The following is a 17,711-nucleotide window of genomic DNA, read 5'->3' on the forward strand; positions in this document are numbered from 1 at the left end:
TTCCAGTTTGTATTTGGTGAAGGTGTAGATTTTAAAACAATGAGTTTGTGCAGTTGCAGACTAATGTGTGCCTGTGTCAGAGCTGTATGAGGGGGTTTTTTTGTTTTAAATGCCAAATACTAGAATTATTTTGTACTGATATTTGTACTGATGATTGAATGCTTTAAAAATTGGACAGAACAAATGCTTGTGGTGAATTAAAGGCTGCACAGCTGCAAGGCAGACATCTAAGTCACGAACAATTACATTTTTACAACATAAGATTAAAATAACAAAGTTTTGGGCAAATATGTATGTTAGTCCTGAGTTTTTTTTTCCAGCTGAAGAAATTATTTAATGTTTGTGAGATGAGCCTTAGCCTAAGTAGAAGAGTGCATATTGGCAGAGATGCATGCTTGTGTTGTTTAACATAGTTGACCTAATGACCCTGCTTCTCACTTTAGATGTGTAAGAGCAAGTCTTTGTATCATTGTATCAAACAAGGTATCTTTCTTTTGTAATATTTTGTAGATATATTTTTACATTTTTTTCTTTTACTTTCATGCTTACCATGTAAAATCCTTTCAGAAAGCAACAATAAACTGTAAGTAAATTAAATGCAAATTATCCAACAATTGTTTTGTTGCCCAATTGTGTGGTCCAAAATGAGTTGCAAACTAAAGTAATGAAAGATTACAAGTATCAAGAGTAAGTTCCGCATTGCAGCAGCAGATTATTGCATATATTTTAATTCAGTGATCAGAGCGATTGTCTGTAGGTTAGTATCATTAAACATCAAATTATTTATATGAATTCCTCAGACTTTTTCAGTGATCAACATGAAATAATAATGGGGGAAATGTGCATTTTTGGGGAGGAGGAGGGGTGAATGTAAGAGAAGATAATAACAGCATTAGAATTAATTAGCTTTTTCAATACTATAGACTGCATATCATAAGCATTATCTTGGAGGCTTAGCGAAGGGGTTAGGTTAATATTTCATTGAGAAATCAATAGGGGAAACATTCACTGGTACTATATATGACGATGGAAAGAGGAGATAATTTTAGAATTCATGTGTTGTAATTGCTTGTTGAATTCAAAACATCAACAGTAGCAAATGCAGCAACAGATGAGTAAGGTAAGACAGACATAGCTTTCTTTATTCTTCTGAACAAGGGTCCACAGGCTTTTGTTGGGGAGTTGGAACTGCAGCTTATTTCTCCCATGAATGTACAGTGTGGCAGTACTGAACAAAAATGAAACAAGGAAGACAATTTATAATGCTGTGCTTGTCTAGAATACATGCAAACTGTGTATATCGAGAAACCATAACGGTTTGCTGCTGCATGTTTACTTCCCTTGCAACCTGAAATAAACGTTAGTTAATACTATGTATATAAAGTTTGGTCTGCCATCAACATAGGATCTGTCATGATACTGAAAATACAAATCACTGTATGTATCACCCTGTGTTTAAGTAGGTGCTTAAATTGCAGCAGACTCGGGTTAAATATTAGGACACCATCTGGTAGGGAGGGTAATGAAGCACTGGACAAGATTGCTTGGGGAAGTCATCTGTGGAACCTTTAGAACAAGTTCTGCAAATATTGTCAAGAGTATTTATTATACATCACTTTGTATAGCATAGGATTTGTAAAAGTCAGTTCTATTGCTGTTTTTCTATGACTTTTTTTTTTTTTTCCTGTGGAGAACTGAGAGCACAAGTTATAGAATTTAATGTTTGCTCTCAAAGCTGGGAGGAAAAAAAAAAAAAAAAGAAAAAAAATCCTGTCAATTTAAATGGTGCTTTAAAGCAGCGTTTCCTTGTCTGTAATAATATTCTAGATTACTTCCAGTAAGGGAAGAAGATTACCTGTGCTGCTGAGGTTTGCTCTCAGTTTTTCCTGCTTCACTTTTTGACTTTCAGACAGTTCAATGAAATATTGTTTGTTGGAAATTTAAACTTAACAGTTACAGTAGAAGAAAAATGTTGCTACATATTTTTTTTATAACTCATAATTTATAAGATCTGCTGTCTTGTTTTTTTAAATCACATTTCTAATGAAATGGGCAACACAACTGCAGATATTTTGGGGGGAGGGAGTTCAGAAAGCAGAGACTGGAAAAAAAAAATTCATTGATACTTTTTGAAGTCTGTAATATCCAGCACTTCAACTTCAACATCTTAAAATACATGCACATGATGTGCGAACTTGTTAAACACGTAGTAAAAATGTTCCACTTTAATTTAAATGTTTGCTTTAATTTTTGCCTACAGTGACTTCTCAAATACCTTATTTAAATTAGTTCCTTAATTACTCTTCTGAATACATTATTGTAAGCCTGGTTTATGGTACCTGACTGTGTATAAAAAATGGCAAACCTACAATAGGTTTTATTTTGGTGGTGGGGAGTTGCATTTGTTTTCTCGCTTCTTTATGCTTTTTAAAGAAGGTGTTTTTCATCTGTTTCATCAGAAATTCATAATCCGTCCTCAGCCTCTCTGGGTGACTGCAGAAGACATAGAATTGTGGCATCACTGCAGATTGGAAGTTGAGCAAGTTCAGGGTAAAAACTTTTAATATGATTATTCACAGCTATAAGAACAGATCAAGTAAAATATTCAAGACAGTACAGAGTTCTCTTTTGAACATGAAAATCTCAGAAAACTAAAGGAATGTGACTTCAGAAATGTAGAAACGTTAAACTATATGCATTACTTTGGTATATAGAAGGAGATAATTTGATACAGGGAGATAAGAACTATAGTATTTGAACACGGAAGCTCTTTACAGTCCACTAAGAAGCCAAAAAACACATTACTCTATTAAAATATCTCTTGAAGGTTGTTTTGAAACCAGAGTAGATAAAAATAAATGGGACTGAAAGCTTGCATGCAAAATGTTAATGTTGTGTACAGGCATTTTGGGGAACATTAGGTAATTTGAGGCCTATAATGAAATGCTGAATTAGTAAGTGTATTGGTGTTGGCAGCTATTTCTGTATGAAAGGCAATAAATATCTGCATAATCTGAATTTATATTGCATTTTTCTCAGCTTGTTTAATACAGTCTTACAGGAGAAACATAAAGTAATATACCATCAGTGTTTCTTTCAGGGGAGAGGGGAGAAATGGGAAGAAAACTAATTCTTAATAAATAGCATTCTTGGTAATGTCTTTATTTTAATTTCTTTAGACTATGTCTGAATGTATCCAGCTCTCATTTGCTGTTTGTAGAATTGGCATTTACACGGTAAGGCCATGTTATAACTAACTAAATAATTTTTGTTAGTGTTAATGCCATTTGAGTGAAAAGAAGTTGCTTAGTTTATTGAATCAGGAATAAGCAATCCACTTGGTAAAAAGGATTTGTCATATTAGTCTGCATAAACAGACTACAGCATGGTTTTACTCTCTCAAAGATTTACTGATACTAGGACAGAAAAAGTATTTGGCACTTTAATTAAAAAGGTGGAGAAAAATTTAGCCAGCATTTTAAGGTGTAAGAAAATTTGGAATTCATGTATATCAGCTTCTGAGAATTCTGGCCTAATGTAATTGCTGAAGGATTTGTATGCATTTGTTTTTAAATATCCTTGATGATTCATTAACGTCATATATTACAACATGTCAGCTAAATGCACGTATTGTTGTAAACTTGGTCGGGAATGCCTTAATATTCTCCAAATACTGTGAAGTTAAACTTCTCAAACCTTAAGTAAGTTATGTAGAAGAAATATGTGGTTTACTGCAAACATATGTCCCAAATATGCTAATTTTTTTTTTTTTTTTTTTTTTTTTTTACTGCTCCCAGTTGTTCCAATTAGAGATGAGAAAACTCATTTTTATAAGTTTGACACCCCTGAGTTAGATGAATGGGGTGTTTCATAGAAATTCATTGTGTAACCTCTGCTTACCCAATGTGTAAGACACTTTCTCAAATCATCCTTCAAATCCTGGAGCTTTTGGAGTGGAAATGCTGCTCTTACTGTTAAGACTTTTCAGGAGGAAGCCTGGCAAATACTGCTTCCCATTCTGTTAGGCTGTACAGTCAAAAGGGTAGGTGGCTTTCGAACAACCATGATGAGGACTACATACCACCATTAAGTCTTAATTGAGAACAGAATCACAAAGCTTAACATTTGCTTTTATTCTTAGAATTTGGTTCCAGATAGGATTTAATATATGCTTGAGTTTTTTTCCCATTACATTTGCCTATGTTATCTTTTCAACATCTAAACTACTTTTCTGAAAGGTAGAAAATAAGTGATTTGGGCAATATGGATAAAATCCTCATCGAGGAAACTGCTACTTGAAAAGTCAAAGGTATATTTTCATGTGGTATTTAAGCTCCTTAGGAAGACCTTCTCTCTGCAAATTCCTATGTGTTATGAGTATGCTTATCTTGAAGGATCACAGAGTTCAAGTGTGAGGTTTTAATGGCTGCAAGGTATGCAAACCATCTGTCAGCTCCTTAGAGGCTATAGTAAGCTGTCTGAATCAATTTGAGAGGATGTCCAAGTATAATTGAGTGTGTATTGCAGAATTGGGTATAAGCAGCTATAATGTATAGCAAAATAGACCCTCTGACAATAATTGGTTCTGTTTTAGTTTCAAAGAGGTAAGTGTGGTGTCTATATTGCAGTACACTTCTAAGATGTGGTAGCTGCAGCTTTAGTGATAACTGGATAACTCATATCTCGTTGTGGCCTTTTGAGCAGTGTAACATTTAATTTCGTTCAATGTTTTAAATTACAAAATATAAGGATATAGCTTCATTTATGAAAACGCAAAGAGGAACTGATTTTGTTGACTGCTAGTAACTTAAGGGAGGAAGGTGAGTAGGATGATGAGTATGAGTAGGCACAGTGTATTGGGACAACCTGTGTCCCATATGAAGGCTAAAATAGTTCTTTTAGGAAAATGCTAGGTGTCGAGAGTACTTTCTTATACAGAAGTGCCTGTCACTGGAAAGGTGAGTTTCAAGTGATCTGGGTGGAGAGTAGGTTTGGACAGCTCTGGTATCAGAGCAAAGGGAGAGGCCTGCTGATGTGGGAGCGATGCCGAAATGCAGTGTGACAGTTCCTCTGCACCGTGCCCTGCTCATGCTCTGTCATGTCACCTGGTCACTGGGTTTGCTCCTCAGGTGTGTGAGCAGTCTGGCAGCTAGTGAGAATGATGCTCCCTGCTGATGTCAAGAAGCGAAACATGAAACTCCAGATTGTATTTGTCATTTAATGAGTTCCTTATATCTCATATTGTGTGCTTTCTACTGCAGGCTGTTTTGCAGATTTAATATAGAGTTGTTTTTGTTAATAGATTGTTTTTTATCCAGAAGCTAAGCAGTCTCTCAGATGCCAGCCCTTACCAGCACCATGTGTTCAGTTTGTACTGTGTTACTTGGGCACTTAGAGTTCCACGGGTCCTGGCTGTATTGTGCTGCAAGTGCCTTGCAAAGGCTCTTGGTCCTTTGGACTACAGACATCTCAATTGTTAGTTTGTTATCAAGCTGGTTATCAGTAACACTGTTGAGCCCCAATTACTTCAGCTGTACTACTCCATTAAACAGGCTTCCTGTTTTTCTGGCCTGCACAGATTATGAGATGGAGGAAGGTTTTATATAGTTATCCATGGCAAAAGAGTCTGTGCCACCTTCAGCCACCATGACTAGGAGGAGAAAACTCTGTGGGTTTGAGCTATGAAAAATGTAGATCTTTGCAAGAGTGCAGAGAGAGATGTGATGACCATTTTGGAGGCTTAAACCAGGCAAGATTACTTAGAAGTGTGTAGACTCAAAGGGGGTAGTAGAAAAGCAGCAGTGGTTAATATAAAGACTGTATAGATACTTGTAAGGATCTGAAGCTGAAAGATGTGTATCCTAAAATGAAAACATTATCATAAACTTCAGTTAAAACTTTTCAGATTAAAAAGCCCATCAACCAACCAAAATAAATCTCCATTTCCTCTGTGTGTTCTACACAGCTAGTACCTTCTGGCAGAAGTACCAGTCTTTCAGACATATGGTTCTGCATCTTCCACTATACCAGTGTCTGAGTCAGATGTGTCAGTTGGAAGTGTGGGAACAGGCAGATAAATTACTTCTTGAATCTGCATGACTGTGGAAAATGCAAGCATATGACAGCTTGTAGCAGAGCTTATAATTATATTAACATTAACTTTCTTTTTGTTTCTGATCTAATTTTCTTAACCAGGTAAAAATCCGAATAAAATAATGATGGTGAGTTCAACCTACATGAACTTAAGAGGAAAAAATAATCCATATTTTTTTTGTCTTGTAAGACAGTTTTTATAATGGGACATTTGCCGCCTTTATAGATATTTAGGACTCCACCTCAGAAAAGGTGTGCGTGATTGTATGCATACACTCTTCTCTGGAAAGTACTCTGGTACTTGGTACTTAAGCTTTTCGACTTTTTTCCTTCTCAAGTGTTTGCATATAATAATAAGATTTTTTTGAACAGGGTATTATCTCCTGTCCCTACCCCCTAAATGTGGCTCCAGAAATACGCAAAAATTAATTTTCCTATTCCTTGGTGATTCAGAAGCCTCTGCAGTGCTGAGAACTGTAGAGAACAACTAAGGAGACTTGGTGGAAGTGTGGTCCTTTGCTGGTATGCATTAGGAAGAAAAATAGATAAAAAATTAAAAAAACACTCATTTAAAAAAAACACCATAAGGATAACAAAAAGCCTCCTGTAGAGCTTTCTGCTTCTCAGATGCTGGGTATGGCAAAAGTGATGCACTCTAGCAGCCTTGCATTGAAAATAATGAGTAACTGATATTTGGCTGCTGGTAGCCTCTTGACTTGAATCTGTGCTGTGAGATGTTGAAATAAATGACACACTTATGCAGCTGTGCTTACTATAGTTTATATATGGTAAGTATAGTATATGATGTAAATGTGCTTTTAGTTCTCTTGTTCACTTTGAATTCACTTACATTTGTCTTTGTTTACAATCATAAATTCATTTTCTTGAACTGGTTTGAACAGCTGGTATGAAAAGGAATTTGGCTGACATTAGCACAAAACAGAAATAACATTTATTCATGAAGTGGTGAAGGGGAAGCTCTGAAGGGAAACCAACTGAGGTGCTAACTCAAGGCACTCATGGAATAAGAGGTAATCATGGGCGCATGTTTCGAAAGGTTCAGGAGCCAGCCTGGGACTTACAGTATGGAAAGCTTCCTGTGAGACTCGTCCCTTCCCTGACGTGATTTCCCATTGGCAAATGTAAAGTTAAAGTAACAACAGAGCTCATATAGCATATCCTGTCTACTCCTCCCTTTCCCATGTCGTGTCCTTGACATGAGCAGCAAAACAAAGGCAAAAAATTGCAGCAGGAAAAAGTGCTTTTATGTGCTACCCTTTGGGAAATGTGAACAATTCCATTCACAGTCACTGTTGGTATTCTGTGGGTAGACTGCTGGAAAGGAAAGGTGTAAATGTTTTCAACTTCCAGCCTTAACTAAAAGGTACTTGCTGTCGCCAGAGTCTTGGCAGTGACTTGTGTTTAATAACAGTATGTCCATTTTGTTATTGCAAATCTGTAGACCAGCTGCTTGAACCAGGTAGGCTTTAATTATAAAAATATAAATTAATTATTTTAAATTAATAGTAGATCTAGGATGTAAATTGCAAGTGCATTGCCTAGTACAGGTATTCAAAATCCCAACAATCTCTTATCAAAAATGTCACATGCTTGAAGTTAGAGCTGCCCTGTGGCTGTGGACTCAGCAAGGCTGTGGTGGGGTATGTTGATTTACTTACATAGCCAGTGCACAAATCCAGCATTTAGCTGTATTGTTTGGCTTACTGACAGAGCAAAATGGCTAGAAATGAGTCTTCAGTGAAAGTGAATTTTTTTCCACAGTCTATAGCCCAGGGGCTAGGACTCTGCATAGTCATGAGGCTTGCAAAAAAATGAGTTAATTTGGAAGGATTCCTGGAGTCTGACTGGGCAATTCTAAACTGTGGTAAAAGACTGCCCTATGATTATGCTAGAAGTTGCAGGCAGTGCTCTTTTTGTGTGTTTGCAATCACATCCTCTACTTTGTACAGCTGCAGAAATAAGAATCTAACAGGTGATTTACAAGTGGAAATAGTGTCAGTAGTATATACCATTCATAGTATTTACATACAACTGTTTTAGTTGTATTTATTGCCCTGTTGTTACACTCGTCTCAAAAGTGGTGTTGCTTTCGAGTAGTGAATTGTAGATTGTTTCTGATTGGTTTGTGTTTGCTTTTAACAACAGCTGGGCAACCACCATGTATTAGAAATAATATTTCTTGTAGGATCATTAACTTTTTTCACAAAACAACACATTACAGCACACGTGGGATCAGTCTGTTCATCAGGTTTGTCCTCAGTGTTTTTAATGCTTCTCACCATAAAGTTGAAAATGTTTGCTCAACTGCTGAAATTACTTTTCAGTGGTCTGCTGAATTTCTTGCTGGTACAGCTTCTTTACGATTATAGTCTGCTTTCTTCAAAACACTTTGAGATTGTGTGCATGTGTAAGTACAGCCATAAATACTTTTGGGAGGGCTATTCTACGGCATCATTACGATCCCTTTGAAGTAAATAGCCCTTTTCAGATCAGCCTTCTATTGCAATATTTGTATTTTGATCAGCTTGATTGTATTTCACACAAATCTTAAACCTATTTGTATTCTGTAATATGAAGGCCTTTGACAAGTGCAACTTAATTTTTATTGGCAACAATGTACGTACTACAATATTGCATTGAGTTTTTGATGGGTTTATATTGCTGGGTATTATGTTGTTGAAGAGTAGAAAACTACAGCATTTAATAGAGACTGTAACTGCATACAGTAGCTCCACTTGTATGAGTGCGTGTAGATATAAATACGTATGTTTCTAAAGGTGGCTTTCAAGCAATTAAATGCATTAGTATCTCAAATGCCATTCTGAGCAATAAACTTTTAGGTATTGGTAAGATGTGAGAGGTGATGTCAAGGATGTCTTATGTCCTGGAAAGCACAGGTTATTTAGAGTTAGCACAGGTTATTTAGAGTTATCACATGATGTGTTTTAATCAAGACTTCACAGTTTTGTTTCTGGTGTTGTCACAATTGCCTATGTGGATGAAGGCAAATCACTTGTACCTCCTTTTGCAGCAGTATTTGTCCCAAGGCTTCCAAAACTTGCAACTTCAATTTCTTAGCTGTATTTAATACTGTCAGTTAAAGTGCTAGACTCACCTTGTTTCACTCAAATCTTTTAACATCCTCTTTAAGAGTACATTAACATAAATAATTTGTTTTGTGTTTATTTTATTAAAAGTTGCATCTCAGGCCAAAATGTGACCTACCCTTTTTCCTTGTCTTCTTGCTCTTTGAGGAGCAGGACTCCTGTGTGCTCTCAGTATGTTTGCTTCTTGTTGAACATAAGCACAAAGTGCAGTGCATGGGCCTTCCTCAGTCCAGGTGGCATGAAATACATCTGTATGTCCTGTTTGAGACAAACGGACATGGCAGAAGAGCTGCAAGCTGCACAGAGGCCATTTCATTTGCAGCAGTTCTAGCTAGCACAGGTTTGGAGCCAAATGCTCTAAATTTCTGAGCATTCTGTGGCAGTGTGTCAGTTACCTGGTTTGGGAAACATGGATAACTCACTCCTTGCCTCCTCAAAACTCCCGAGCATCAGCCAGGTGGTGTGGTTCTGCATGCTTAAGTTTTTTTGGTTCAGCTGCTAATGGAATTACCTCAGTGTAATCTGCAAATGTTCGTTACTGCCTTTTCTCTTTCATCCCACAGTTTGGTTATTCATTTTTTTATTTATTTTCTATACTCGCATCCCGTTCAATGGTCCCTTAAGCATTATGTTAGTTTTCCCCACCTCTCTGATATCATTCTACTTCATCCTGGCCTTCTCTGGTAGATCAGACTTCTTGCCACTGACAAAAACAATGCTTTTTATTCTATATGGCTCACATTCCTTGTACCTCAGACTGGTTTCTGAGTGTTGCTTTACCAATTTCCTCCAGTTTTAGCACAGAGTGTTTTAACTTCTCCAGTTGTTTGTTGGGGTGAGTGGTGGTGGTGGAAAGGTGTGTGTGCCGCTAAACATTCTGAGATAAATTGTATGCTAGAATCTCCCTCTAATTCCATTAATAACAGCCTTTTAAACCACTGTTCGCACTATAGTGTTGTCAGACAACATACCTATGGAAGATGATGATTTGGTCCTTGATCCTAAAACTGCATGCTTTTCCAAAACATGGGAGGTTTTGTTTCTTAGGCTGGCCTGTGTTATATTAGTGTTCTCTTGAAGATCTGCTTACTTCATTTTGTTTTCATCTTGAATTACATGCTAGACATTCCAGAGCATTTCTCTGCATTATATACTCTTAAGTCATAATCCCTCTGAACAGGGTCATACCTAGTAGAGGCATGACAGAGGTTGATGCTCTTCTCACTTCACAGTGTAGTCTTTCCTGTGACAAGCAGACTACAGGCAGATAGGGAACCTATCAAACACAGCAGTGTGTGTGGAAACTGTGAAAGTTCTGTGTTGAGTGAACTGCTTGTCTACGTGTGGAAAACAAGGTGGGATTTGTTGTGAACTAGAATCTGTATAGACAAAAGATCACAGGATGATGAAGGGAAAGTGAAATGAACCTGTAGAGTAAAACTTGAAGAAGATTTTTGATTATTGACAACAAGGTTTGTGTTTTAGATGCTTTTGCCTTGCTCTTTTTAAGAACCATGTGTTGTTTTTTCTCTGCTTGAATTTATTGGCTCTACAAGAGAATGAATATGCTAAGAAGCTCACAAGAGCAGGTTAGGTCTTCCTGTGGGATGTTAGAGGAAGTGTGAACTAACTCTTGGTTTCAGGGGTTCTAAAATGCTTTCCATCGTAACATCTGACTTGACTTTAAACAAGAAGCTAACTTGAAAGGTATCAGGTCTGAAAATGCACACTTTGACATATCAGACTAGAAAGCAGAGACTACAGCAGCATGAGAATCTCAAATACCAGATCTCAGCCTTGCAGGCACGAATAACATGGGTTCATAAAAGGGAGTTCTAAATCCAAATATTCTGTGAATAAGAAGGTAAAATATATATATATATACATATATATACACACATATATATAAGTTGCTGTGGAATTAACTATACTGAGTCAGTGGAAATGTGAGGCTCTAGAACTATTGGATAATGAGCAAGAAAACCACAATAAAAGAAACTGAGGTTTTAGGTATGTGTTCTGCTGAGTCTGTAATATAAAGTGAATCAATCTTATATAAGCTATCACACTCTAATAATACTCTACTGGATGATAAATCATTTTTAGTAAGTACAAAATCTGAATTTATTTAGAAATGCATGTGGACTCTTGTTTTTGATGGTTTTGTTATTCTCTCTGCTTGTATTCCTGAATCTTGCAGCTAGGGGCTCAATTTTCAAACTTCCTGATGAGACAACATAGGCTAGGTGTGTTGCCTTTTCTTTTTTTTTTTTTTTTTCCTTCCCTCTCCTTTCCTTCCTCACCCTTTTCAGCAGGGTAAGCCAAGGTATAAAATGTAAACAACTTCCTGATATTGTACAGCAAGATCTATACAAGATCTTGTGATTCCAAATCATGGCACTTTGTGCAACTGACAGTTGGGAATTTGAATTATGATACTGACCTTCTGCTCGTTTTACTGTTGAAATTAGAACATAGTAATAAAAATTACATTGTGATTGCAGATTTGTTTGTGAATTTTAGCAGGGATTGAGAAAAGTCTTCTTTTGTGGCTAATTTTGTGCGAGTTAGGGATTTTCCCTTTTAAAATTCTGTAGTGTAAGAATTTCTTTCCTGAGGAAGGAAGAAGATAGTAATTTGCTCTGTTTCTTGAATAACATTGCTAAGAATAGCATTTGGTTTCAAGTTGTCACTACTCTGTCCGCTTTCTGACCTCTTTCAAACTTGAAAAGAGTTTTCTTTAGGTGAGATAGGTGTGCCAGGTAAGTTGATGTATTTTCTCTCTTAGCATCTGGTTCTAATTAAGCAACCATTTTTTCCATAGATGTGATGTTATATGTGACCAAGGTCTATTCTATTTTTGATTCCCTGTTCCCTTAAATGCTAGAATATTTTTGTTAAAATCTTACATTATGTTTCAGCATGTGCATTGCCTGCTTACCGTAACAGCTGCTGCAAGAAAGGTCATCTGCTCTTCATAAGGGAATCAGTGGAGAACTTAAAAAAGAGAGTATGTAGCAAATGTGGTGCCAAAACTTTTATTTCTTTACAAAAGTAGCGTATATGCTTTTACAATAATACGCTCAGTGTGTTGAACTATTGCAAGTCTTTCTGTTGCTGTTTAGGCACTGGGCACTGCTGCGTTCCTTCAATCTTAAACTGACTAGTTACTTTCTGGTGGTTATGTGTATGTTTTGTACTGAAAATGGATTCTTTATTTGAAGAGCAAGCTTCCAGTCTTGGTGGAACTTTGCAAGAGTTATTTGGGATACCAGAGAAGGTCTTTCTGTGAAAGTCTTTTCAATGACTGTTTTGAAATGGTCAGTGTTGAAATGCTTCCTTTTTAAAGAAAAGTGCCTTATAGACAGATGAATTAATGGATTGATGTGTTGCTGATTCAAGATTTCATGGCATGGATTGGTGAAGTATACGAAGCCCCAGAAACAGAGAATCTGCCTTGATGCACAAATGATTCTGTTTTTCATGTTCACCTGGCAAAATCATAACAAATACGTCTGAAAGGAGTGCGAGTCATCTAATTCATCCCTGGCTCAGAAGCAGGATGAGCTTTGGCCAAACCAGCTCTGACCAGACCGGTTCTCTGAAAAACCCCAGCAGATTCTATAATCTCCTCTGGCAATCTCTTCCTGAGCTCAACTAGCCTACTCTTCTACACACTGTTTTTCTAAGGCCTAACCTAAATATCTGGTTGATCTCTCTTGTGACAGTTTAAGCTCATCTTTGGTTTACACATAGCAAACAAGGAGAAAGGCTGTTCCTTTGTTATTTGAAAACTGGTTGTTACATTCTTTATCAGCTTTCTGTAAATTAACAGATGAGTCATTCTTTACAGAATCCTGAAATTACAACCAGAGTGCGGAGTTACTTGTATGACAGGTTAAAATTCAGAGGTGTTGCTGTGCAGCTCCCCTTTGTTCTTTTGCCTTATTTACTTCAATAAAACAGAAGTCAGCAGCAGCTTATTATTTTCATGCTGAACATATTAAATTGCTTGATGAAGATCACGTATTGGTAGGCACTCGTTGTCAGAGATAACTAGAAAGACACTCAGAAGATAAGCTTTACCAGTGTTAGCACTTGATTTTACTGGACGGTAGAAACAACGTAAATATACCTGGGTGTTTCTAAACAGTGGCTGAAACCAGGAAAAAGATTTGATGTTTTTTCTTTCATAAGGAACTTAACAGTTGTGACTCAGCACTTCTTCTAAGACACAATTTTTACGGTGACAAGATTCTCTCCCCTGAAGAATGGTATACTTTGAATGAAAAAGCATTGCTGATGCTTCCATTGTTGAATAGTATTTGGTTAACCGGGAATTTGAATCACTATGAAATTACAGTTTAGGCCTTCACTTCTTGTATTTCTTACAGGCGAGTTAACTTCAGTGCCGCTGTTCGCTATGACCTTTTACAAGAGAGAATTCATGCAGTTTCTGATTTAAAAACAAGGAAGTTGCTTTTTAAAACCTGGAAATCTGTTTATAGTGTTGAGTCAATAGATGTGATTTTATGGAGTGTAAGGCTGTTTCTGTCTACAGCTAAAAGCTTGTGAATTTGGATACATTTTAAGTTTGATTCACATTCAGCTTGCATGCCACCAAAGGCCAACGACTGACTGCTAACACTAGAGCTCTTGTCAATTGATTCAGGACAGTCTACCTGGTTGGATTTATGGTTTAGTAGAACTATGTCCTACTTGCTTAAGTTTTTACGAAGAGGCAAGACCTGTAGGGGTTTCAGTGAGAGTGTGTTTTGTTGCTTAAATTAGAGAGGGTGAGGTTAAATCACATTTTATGCATAAGAATTAAGATGATTATGGTAATTAAACTGCAAATCTAAGTGACTGGTGTTTGCTCAGATGTCTGTTACTTCATATAAAATGAATTAAATGGTTTATTACCTTACTGCATTTGAGGACATAAACAAAGTACAGATTTCAAATCAATGAGGGTGCCCACTTCTGTATTTACTGTTACTTTCAATTTTCTGTTTAGACTAATTTGCAGTCTAGAAGGTTTCTCTTCTGTCACTTTTGTTTGTTTTGGGGTTTATCCAAAAGGCACTTGCTTAAGTAGTTTCCTACAGCTTTTAGAAATCCACATTCCAGTTGAAAAAAAAGTTAATATTAATTTAGGTACATAATTTGTAATGAAGTTTATATCTTGTCTATCTGTTTTATGTTTGTGTCATAAATGAAGTTAATGTCTATTTTAAATTTTCAGATGCCTTCAGTAACCACAGAATGTACACCAAGAAACATCACCATCAGAATAACAAAAAATATTGTGGAAACATGAATTTTTCCAAGAGACAGATTTTTTTTTCTTGGGAAGAATAAGTAGCTGCATATTTTGAAGGATGGGTTGAATTAAATTGTCCTCAAAACTCCAAATTATGCTTGGCTTTGGTTTTCAGTAATACTGTGTTGTTCTCTAATAAAGATGGGGGGTGGCAGTCAAAAAGGCTGTTAGATAAACCAGTGAATAAGATGGGTATTTTAGCACATGTGAAATCAAAAGCTCTGGGATAATTACAAGTTAAGCATATTTTTGTTGATCTTGTTGGAAACTATGAAGTTGATGTCATATGCAGGTTCTGACTATGATAGGAAAAATTTCAGCTGCTCTTCAAGAGTATATGCAAATGTAAGTGGTTTTCTAATGATTAATCTTGCACTAGTTTTAGAGGTCATGCTCCAGATATTACTTGATCTTCAGACAGTTCTTGCCATCTTTCAAAATGGAGGTTAATGTATGTTAATGTTCTGTTAACATAAGGTTAAAAAATTGTTATAAGTTTTCTAGGTTTTCTCTTAATTTGTACTTTAATGACATGGTCCTACTTGTCGACTGCATTTGAATTAGAAGTTTAAAAAAAATCTATTGGAAATTTAGCAATTTTCCTTGGAGGATAGTTTCTTGATTTCCCTCATCAATTTTAGATTGCCCCTGTGAGCTTAAGGGGCAATACTCATAAAGAATGTGATTTTTGCTGCTGTCACTATCAAAATGATATGCCAAATCCAGCTTATTCAGTATGTGTAAGAGAAAAGAGAGTGTGCAGCTTGTTTTAGAACCTCTTGGATTTTGAATGCCTGTATACAGTTTCTGAGCAGCACTGCCAAACTGGTGGTGGAATTAATGTTTGAGTGCTACATTTTGCAGAAACGTTAATGTTAATTCCCTTGTTTAAAATAGATTCCCAAACCCAACCAGAAATGGAATGAAGTTCAAGAGCAAAGGGGAGAAGCAGCAAGTTGTTTACAGAGAAGAAAAAATACTACTTTTTTTTTTTCCCCTCAACATGATAGTAGTCTAGAGTGAACACTCAAAATATACCGCAAAACGAAACCCAGAAAAATGAAAACCAAATTTCCAAACAATAAATTTCTATTGGCATTTTTTTCTGAGCAGTGTTTTAAAATAATTTGGTTTTAGTTTGGTTCCCGTACAATAGAACTAAAACAGAGGTAGACTGTATTGTTACATATTTTCAAAAATAAAGCCCAAATATGCAAGAGTCAGCTGCTGTTGTGTAGAGTGACAGACAATTATCTAATAATTTGAACAGATGGCTATATGCAATTTTTGTCTTAGAAACACCTCTGTAAATGTGGAAGAAGACTTTACATTTTTTAGAACTCAGCATCATACACGGTTTTTTTTCAAAAAGCCTGAAATCAGAATGTGTACTCAAAGTGGTAGTTTAATAAAATGAAATATATTTTACAGTGATCATGATATTGAGATAATTTAAAGAAACTTTATCTGTGTGGCAAGAGCTTAACAGTTGTGATTTAGTTTTTTTGAGGGTTGATTTGGTTTGGTATGTTTTTTTGGAAATGACTGTTTGTTTTGTTTTGTTTTGTCCCCTCTGCTGTGGCAGATAAGGCTTGTTTTGGTCTTCATATGTGAGTTATACTTAAAATTGTATTTTTTGTGGTGAAATACAGGGTTATTATGGTGGGGCACACAACAATACTAATAAATGAAATTAAAACCAACTGTAAATGGGGCCAGAGAGGTCCTATGTTAATTTGTATCTAATGAAAATCTGTATCTGGAGCACCTTCTGTGCTTTAAAAATGCTTCAAACTCATTTTAACTCCTTATGCAGTGTTGCCAGAATGTGGTATGAAATAAAAGTGGACAGCTTTAATAGTTTATGTCCTCAAGTTTCAGGAAATATTAGTAAACCTGCATCACTGCTGGTTAATTTCTGTGCTGGTTAACTTATTTCAATGCTGGCTGTTGTCTTCTGTGCTCACCCTGTGTGGATGAGGGTATTCCACTTGTGCTTTTCATCTACAGCCCTGCTGTGGCTCTCTGAAAGGAACCTGTTGCCTTCAGAAATGTGCATGTGAAGAGTAAGCATGTATTTTCACTGAAGATTAACTTGAGTAAGTTTGCTTCAAGCTCCAAAAAACTTAATACCTGGACATGAGAGGCCATGCATGCAGGCTGGAACACACTTTAGAGTGTGAGAGGATGTGCTGTCCTTGCGTAACAGCTGGAAGATGAGGAGCACCTGAACGTAAGCCATAACTTCTTGAGCTAGCCTGCCACCTCAAGTAGGTGTCCAAAGTGCAAGCAAACCTCTAATTATATTTGAGTGCAGTGCTGCTGTAATTAAGCTAGAAAAGGGCCCTTAGGTGGTCTTTGTGCCAAGTCCTATATCTTTTAAAGATTATGAGTCTTGGGAGCATTCAAAACACTGTAAAAAACACTGATGCAGAGCTATTGCTTGGCAAACATAACCTCCTCTGGCAAAGCTTGTTTTTGGCTCAGTCAAAATATTTTGATGAAGTTACAGAGACCTATATACAATAGCATGACTGTTTCTTTATTCTATAGTTAACATCCCCTGTATATTTCTTTGTTTAAAGCTTAGAACCAACTGCTTCGTGAGAAAACGATAAGGATGGCTTTATTTTTGTTGGGGAAATCCAGGTTGAAGGTTCCGAGTTGCCACACAGTGTGAATTGGAGGATATAAGCACTGGGGCCCTCCCTCTTTTGGCAGAAGTCTTTTTAAAGCTTTACACAAAGGGGTCTACAAAACACGAACTAAATTTTTTTCCTAAATGGCTAAACAGGATGTAGATATAAATAATAATTCAATACAAACTTATTTTGGTGGAGCTTTCTCACACACAGCTTCTTGTATGTTGAGAAATGCAGTTTCCTTTTAGAAAGAGTTCTTTCATTAATCTCTGGACAGTTCTTAAGATGAATTCATAACGTTAAAAAAAAATTAAGAACTCTAGTTCCAAGGTGTTGTAATTTTTCCATGTTAACAGTAATGTGGGTTATAGTTTTGAAATGGGTTGTTCTTAATCAAAAAATGTTAAGATTTTTCTTAGCTCTTCACAAAGATTCAGAATGGTTGAGCAAGAAGGTCAGCAAGTAATGGAGTAAAGACTTCTTGTACAAACCATGTTAATAAAATAAACTGTATAGGTTGTGTCT

The 17,711-nt window shown here is 36.4% G+C and overlaps 1 protein-coding gene across 3 annotated transcripts in view; it reads left to right on the forward strand.

Annotated features, from left to right (window-relative positions):
* ARL15 (ARF like GTPase 15) overlaps positions 1-17,711 on the forward strand; it is a 224,468-nt gene that overhangs the window by 11,862 nt on the left and 194,895 nt on the right. For 2 of the 3 annotated variants that reach the window (XM_080362287.1, XM_080362289.1), the window contains exons 2-3: positions 2,460-2,550; positions 3,180-3,236. The exons of the other annotated variant lie outside the window; for it this stretch is intronic. In XM_080362287.1, the coding sequence (XP_080218413.1) occupies positions 3,183-3,236 (54 nt within the window). In that variant the 5' untranslated portion in view covers positions 2,460-2,550; positions 3,180-3,182. The remainder of the gene's footprint in view (positions 1-2,459; positions 2,551-3,179; positions 3,237-17,711) is intronic. 3 annotated transcript variants of the gene reach the window in all.

This window comes from Nesoenas mayeri (assembly GCF_963082525.1).
Source record: "Nesoenas mayeri genome assembly, chromosome: Z".
NCBI classification, from domain to species: domain Eukaryota; kingdom Metazoa; phylum Chordata; class Aves; order Columbiformes; family Columbidae; genus Nesoenas; species Nesoenas mayeri.